Here is a 6,967-nt window from a genome sequence, read left to right on the forward strand (position 1 = left end):
CCACCCTTCCCAAACTTCCCACCACTGTTCCCTGCTTATCCACCACTATTCCCATTTATCCATCACTATTCCCATTTATCCACCCCTATTCCCTATTTTCCCGTAGTTTTTCCCTATTTTTTACCCATTATTCCCTAATATTTCCACCATTATTCCATATTTTTCCCACCATGAGTCCCCGTTTTTCCCAGCATTATTCCTTGTTTTTTCAACCGTGATTCCCTAATTTCCCCACCATTATTCCCTATTTCTCCCCCATCATTCCTGTTTCCCCCAGCTCACTTTGCCCTGTTGCCGCTGGACGAGCCGCGCCTGCTCCTGCGGGAATTCCAGGAGCGCTTCCAGAGGCTGTGGCGGCTGGAGCTGCAGCTGCCACGCCTGGCCCCGGAGCAGCTGGACAGCCTGGTGGGTCCCTGCCCCAGCTTCCCGAACCCGGGAATGCCCACGGATTGGGAATGGGATTCGGGATCTCACGGGGAATTTGGGAAATGGGATTTGGGGTCCCACAGGCTCCCTTGGGAAGTGGGATTTGGGATCACAAAGGGAATTTGGGAAATGGGATTTGGGATCCCGCAGGGGATTTGGGATTCCACAGGCCCCCTTGGGGAATGGGATTTGGAGTCCCACAGGCTCCTCTGGGAAATGGGATCTGGGGTCCCACAGGAGATTTGGGAAATGGGATTCGGGATCTCTCAGGGAATTTGAGAAATGGGATTTGGGATCCCTCAGAGGGTTTGGGACCCCTGTTAAGTGGACTAGAAGTCCTGGAATGTGGATCCAGAGGGGAACAAGGCAGGAGGAATCCGTTCCTTTTCTCTGTTGGGGGCAGGGGGGGTGTTGGACGCTGGGAAAAGGGGTTTCCCTGCCTGTGGAAATGCCTGGAATTGCACTGGAATCCCAGCCGAGCCCCCCCGTGCTCCGCAGGCGCTGTCGGAGGACACGCTCGGGCTCCTCCTGGAGCTGCTGGAGGAGGATCCGGAGCCCCCCCGGGAAGGGGAGAAGCCCCCCGGGCCGTTTTCCAAGGAAAGCCCGCAGGGCCACGTGGTTCCTGCCTGTGTCCTGGCGCTGTGCGGCTGGGATTGCAGGTGGGACACCCACGGGAGGGGCTGGGACACCCGCGGGAGGGTCTGGGATACCCCCGGGAAGGGCTGGGACACCCGCGGGCTCCTCCTCCCGGGAAACGGGCACTCCCCCGGCCCACCCCTGGCCCCTTTTCCCTCCTCTTCACTCTGCTCTCGCTTCCCTTTTTCACTCTATTCCCCTTTTCCCTCTTTTTCACTGTTTTCCCTATTTTCCCCAATTTTTCACTGTATTCCTTCTTCCCTTATTTCACCATTTTCCACTCTTTCCCCTCCTTTTCCCTCTTTTTCACTCTGCTCCTGCTTCCCTTACTCCACTGTTGTTCTGTTTCCACTATCGTTCACTCTTCCTATTTTCCCTCTTCACTTTTCTCCCAGTTCCCTTATCTCACTCTCTTCCTATATTCCTTCTTTTCCAGTTTTCCCTTTTTCCCTCTTGTCCCTACATTCCCGTTTCCTTAGTTTTCTCTCCACTCCTGCTTCCTTTCACTATTATCCCTATTCCCCTCTTTCTCCCTGTGCTCCCAATTCCCTTATTTCAGTTTTCACTACTTCCCTATTTCCACTGTCTCCCGCTGTTTCCATATTTTCCCTGCCCACCCCTGGAGCATCCTGGGCCAGGCTGGCCGGGTTGGAGCACCCTGGGCTGGCGGGAGGTGTCCCTGGGGTGGGAATGCCACCCATTCCCAGTTTCCCAGCCCGTCCCGTGTCCCTGCAGTGCCAGCAGCTCCCCGAGCCTGCCGGTGATCTCCTGCTCCCACTGCATGAGGAAGGTGGGGCTCTGGGCCTTCCACCAGCTGGAATCTGCGGCTCCGGAGCCGGATCCCGCCCCGGCGCCCTCAGAGCGTGTCCCGCCCGCTGCCACGTCCCCCATGTCCCCGTCCCCCGTGTCCCTGTCCCCCATGTCCCCACGCAGGATCGGCACCCGCAGCCAGGACACCCTCCCGCCCACGGCAGAGCAGGTACGGCCGAGGGAGCCACGGGGACACCCACGGGGACACCCACGGGGACACCCACGGGGACAACACACAGGGACACCCACAGGGACACCCATGGGGACACCCACAGGGACACCCACAAGGACAGCACACAGGGACACCCACAGGGACAACACACAGGGACACCCACAGGGACACCCACAGGGACACCCATGGGGACACCCACAGGGACAACACACAGGGACAACACACAGGGACACCCATGGGGACACCCACAGGGACAACACACAGGGACACCCACAGGGACAACACACAGGGACAACACACAGGGACACCCATGGGGACAACACACAGGGACACCCATGGGGACACCCACAGGGACAACACACAGGGACACCTGGGGGGCTCCGGGGGCTCCAGCCATGTCCCTGTCCGGCTGGACTCAACTGGCACCACCCATGGGCTCCCTCATCCATAGCCAGGATCTCCTGCTGGGAAGGGAATGTGGATGTGGAGGGAATGTGGGTGGACGAGGATCTGATCCCCTGTTTGAGCTGGGCAGGATTCCCCCACCCCCTGCATGGGGGTGTCCGTGGATCTCCACAATTCCATGGGTTTACCCCCTGGCAGCACAACAAGGGCCCATCCCCATCCATCTCCCACCCTGGGGGTCGGGATTCTCCCAGCTCCATGGGCTCCATCTCCATAATTCCCTGTTTTCCCCCCCTGGCTGAACAAGAAGAACCCATCCCTATCCGTGTCCCACCCACGGGGTGGGGGTTCTCCCACCTCCCTGGAGCGGGGGGAGCTGGAGGTGTCCAGAGGAGCTCCCTAATTCCCATTTCCCCCCCTGGCAGCAGGAGAAGAGCCCGTCCCCGTCCGTATCCCGGCCCGTCTCCCGGGACTCTGGCGGCTCCCTGGAGCGGGGGGAGCTGGAGGCGGCGGTTCCCGCTCTGCGGAGCCGGCCGGTGACGCGGAGCATGGGCCAGGGGGACCCGGTGACGCGGAGCATGGGCCAGGGGGACCCGGTGACGCGGAGCATGGGCCAGGGGGACACGGCGGAGGTGCCGTCCAGCCCCGTGCGCAGGGCCAAGCGGGCGCGGCTCTGCTCCTCCGGAGGCTCGGTGAGCACACAGAGCTGGGAACGCTCTTCCCGCTCCTGGGGGGGGGTTTGGGTGTGGAGGGGGATTCCACTGCCCACCCCCCCATTCCTTCCTCTCCGTTCCCAGGACGCTTCCCCCAGGAGCTTCTTCCAGCCCAGCTCCCAGCACCGGGCCTGGTGTCCCTGGGTGAGCAGCGGGGCGGGACAGGAGTGCCTGGAGGATGCCGCGTCCCAGCCGGAGAAGCCCGGGAAGGCGGAGCCGGGCTGGAAAATGGTGCTGAACGCCCTCCTGGGCACCCGCGGGGGCGACACGGTGCCCGACACGGAGCCGGTGGTGAGCCTGGGGTTCCCTGGGATTCCTGGATCCATGGGCTGCGTCCCTCTGGGCATGGTTTGGGATGGATGGGCTTCCTCTGGGCTGAATCCAGGCCCTGGGAGACGAGGGCCAAACGTGTGTCTGCAGGACCCCATTCCCAGCCCCTTCCCAGGACTGATCCGTGGCAATGCTGTGTGTGGAGCTGGATCCCTCTGGGCACAATTTGGGATGGATGGGCTTCCTTTTGGATCTCTTGCTGCAGTTTCTCCTCGTGTCCCTTTGTCAGGCCCTGCTCCTGCCTTGACTCCAGCTGTTTGTTTGCTCCCACTTTTCCAGAGCCTCTCAGAGAAGTCCTGCAAGGTGTTCCGCATCTTCCGGCAGTGGGAGAGCATGAACTCCTCCTGAGCTCCTCCTGGATTCCTCCTGGATTCCTCTGCCTCTGGAGCCCAGTGCACCCCGGGGCAGACACCTCCCCTTCCCAGCTCCCTGCATTCACATCCCCTTCCCAGCTCCCTGCATTCACATCCCCTTCCCAGCTCCCTGCAGACACCTCCACTTCCCAGCTCCGTGCCTGGGGAGGGGATCCCAAGGGAGCCATACCGGGATCCCCCTCCCTGCCTGCCTCCCCCAGTTCCTGCTGTCCCTGTGGCTCCAGGGGCTCCAGGAGCCCTCGGAGTGCTGGGATTGCTGCGGGATGAGGAGGAGACACCAATCCTGGAGGGGTGTCCGGCCCTTCCCGCTGGGAGTGACTCCAGGTGGGAATAAACATTTCAGTTTGGGTTGGTTGTTTTTCCTTCCTCCTCCCGTGGTGCTTTTTCCCTGGGGTAGGAATGTGGCCCCTGTATCCCTGGGTTCTGTGGGATCAGTGTCCATCTGCCTCCTGGGCTTTCCCACTCCTCCATTCACCGTCCTCCCTGCCTTTCCCAGCCCCTGGCTCTGTGTCCCTGGGCCTGGAATCAGCTGCCCAAAGCACATTTCCCTGGGGGCCCCCTTGGGATGAGGAATCCCTGGGATTGGAGGGTGGGATGCGGCCAAAACCCGGGAGGCTTTCCCGTGGCCTGGGGTCTCATGGAGGGGGGAAAAGAAGCCGAGAAGGGAGACCCTGATCTGTCATCTCCATCCATGAGGATGTTGGGAAAGAGGCTCTGGGAAGGGCTGAGATTCCATAGAAAACCCGGGCACAGCTGAATCTCCTCCCCCCAGCTCTGTCCCCGCCACTGGGATGTGCCATTCCCTGTTTTCTGGAGCAAACCAACCCCCTCTGGAGTGCGAGCCCCCTCCTGGGATTCCCCAGCCCCAGCTCTGGGATTTTCCATGTCTCATCCTGCCTCATTCCCTTTCAGGGAATTCTGTGGGAGTTGCTGGGAATGCTGCAGGTGCCCTTGGTCGGGATCCCTGCCCTCCCTGAACCCCAAAACTTGGGAATGCCCCTGCCCAGCTGGGACACAGCTCTGCTGGGATCCAGCCACACTGGCAGGAATCCCTTGGGAAGCAGCAGAGCCTGAGTTTGGGTGGGAATCCTTCCTTTCCCAAGAGGATTCCAATTCCCATGGGGCTTCTTCCCCCCATGGCCCTGCTGGGCTGGGATTTGGGATGAAGAGGGAGGTATTCCCAATCCAGAGGGATGAGGATGGGCTGGGAAGTGCCTGGGCTGGCCCTTTTCCAGCTTCCCAGACCTTCAGATCCCTGGGTTCCCAACAGCCCCCTGTGGTTTCCCTGGTGCCCCCCCCCACTCCCCCCGAGCTCCCACAGCTCCTGGAGCTTCCCAGAACTCTGCTCCACATGGATCCCCCTTTCCTGTGGTTCCCTGCAATTCCCAGTGGCTCCCCTCATTCACCACATTCCCCATCCATGGATTCTGATGCCCCCTTGTTCCCCCCCTCTCCCACTTGGCTCCATGATCAGGGAACCCTCCCAAAAAACACGGGATTCACCCATTCCAGGGAGGGCAACGTCCCCATTCCAGGGAGGGCAAGGCCAGACACAGCCCCTGCATCCCAGTTTTCAGACCCAGGAGGGCTCAGAGGATCCCAGAATTCCTTGGGCACTCACATCCCAGGATTTGGGTACTGCGAGAGTGGCCTTAAGGCATCCCCAAAAAACAACAGGATGCTGTCGTAGCCTCTGTTATCCCGAAATTCCTGTTGCCAGGCTGTGGTGTTTCACCCATGGAATGCGAGGATTCCAAGGAATTTAAAGAGAAAATCCTGGTTTTGCCCTCCTGTTCTCCCGCTTCCTTGGAGCCAGTCTGGGAGAGAGGGGCTGGGGAAATGGGGGATCCTCTCTCCCAACTTTTCCAGGTGCTCTGCTCGAATAAACCCTCCCAGATTCCCCCAGGGAATTCCCATCCATGGAGTGGGGAGGTGGATTTGCCCACCCCTCAGGTGTGTCAGCTCCTGCTCCAGCAGGGCTCAGGGAATGCTGGGACATGCCATGGAGGAACTTTTTGGGATTCCTTGGCTGTGTCTCCTCCCCTGCCAGGGCAGGAAGCGCTGGGACGAATTTCTGGGATGATGCTGGAGTCAGGAATGTGGGGTGTGGAGCTTCCACAGGGGCTGCAGAGGCTCCCATTGGTGCCCTGGGCAGGCCCCGGGAATGCTGTGCCGGTGTCACTCCGGAAATCCGGGATGGTGACTCCTCCACCTGCCACATTCCCTGGAATCCGGCGGGAAGGCTTGGATTTAATGGGGGATGACACAGGACACCCCGCCCTGGCTCGGGAATGTTGTTATCCCTGGCGTAGGGGAATCCCAGGATTTGGGGGGGTGGTTCCCTGATGGGGACAGGAAAGGGGAAGGGGAGTAAGGGGGTGTCAGAATCCCCAGGGAATGGGGGGAAACACAGGGAAAAGGGGGAGAACATTGGCACTGGTGGGGGTGTACCCCAGGATCTGTGGGGTGGTCCCTGGACCTTGGTGGGGATGGAAAAATGGAGATGGGGGGTGCCAGAATCCAGGGGAAATGTGGGAGAGGCAGGGAGAAGGGGGAGCTGGGTGGAATTACAGGAAACCAGGGAAATGGGGAGCCCTGAGGAATTTTGGGAAACCCTTGGGCCTGACGTGGCTGTGGTGGATCCCTGACCCTGGTGGGGATGGGAAAGTCAGGATGGGGCAGCAAGGAGGTGTCGGAATCCACGGGGAATGTGGGGAGAAGCAGGGAAAAGGGGCAGCTGTGTGGAACTACGGGAAATCCGTGGAAATGGGGAGCCCTGGCGAATTTTGGGAAACCATTGACCCTGACCCTGGTGGGGACGGGCAAAGTGGGGATGCAGGGGGGACAAGGAGGGGGTCAGGATCTGTGGGGAATAGGGAGAAGTGCAGGGAATAGGGGCAGCCATGGGGAATTTGGGGAAACCATTGGCCCTGACATGGCTGGGGTGCTCCCCTGACCCTGGTGGGGATGGGAGAACAAGGGGGGCATCAGAATCCATAGGGAATGGGGGAAACACAGGGAGTAGGAGAGAACCATTGGGCCTCACATGGCTGGGGTGCCTCCCTGACCCTGGAAGGATGGAGAGAGTGGGCACAGGGTGA

General features: G+C 60.5%; 1 protein-coding gene across 1 annotated transcript in view; it reads left to right on the forward strand.

The window, feature by feature from the left end:
- ZC3HC1 (zinc finger C3HC-type containing 1) overlaps window positions 1-3,877 on the forward strand; it is a 17,104-nt gene extending 13,227 nt beyond the window's left edge. The window contains exons 3-8 of the mRNA XM_027909672.1: window positions 278-405; window positions 925-1,085; window positions 1,798-2,041; window positions 2,878-3,141; window positions 3,247-3,453; window positions 3,772-3,877. Of these exons, the coding sequence (XP_027765473.1) occupies window positions 278-405; window positions 925-1,085; window positions 1,798-2,041; window positions 2,878-3,141; window positions 3,247-3,453; window positions 3,772-3,840 (1,073 nt within the window). The 3' untranslated portion in view covers window positions 3,841-3,877. The remainder of the gene's footprint in view (window positions 1-277; window positions 406-924; window positions 1,086-1,797; window positions 2,042-2,877; window positions 3,142-3,246; window positions 3,454-3,771) is intronic.
- Window positions 3,878-6,967: the final 3,090 nt, after the last annotated feature.

The sequence above is a fragment of the Empidonax traillii genome, unplaced genomic scaffold (assembly GCF_003031625.1).
Source record: "Empidonax traillii isolate 1590-97213 ecotype Southwest subspecies unplaced genomic scaffold, ASM303162v1 scaffold2300:size67345, whole genome shotgun sequence".
In the NCBI taxonomy this organism is placed as follows: Eukaryota; Metazoa; Chordata; class Aves; order Passeriformes; family Tyrannidae; genus Empidonax; species Empidonax traillii.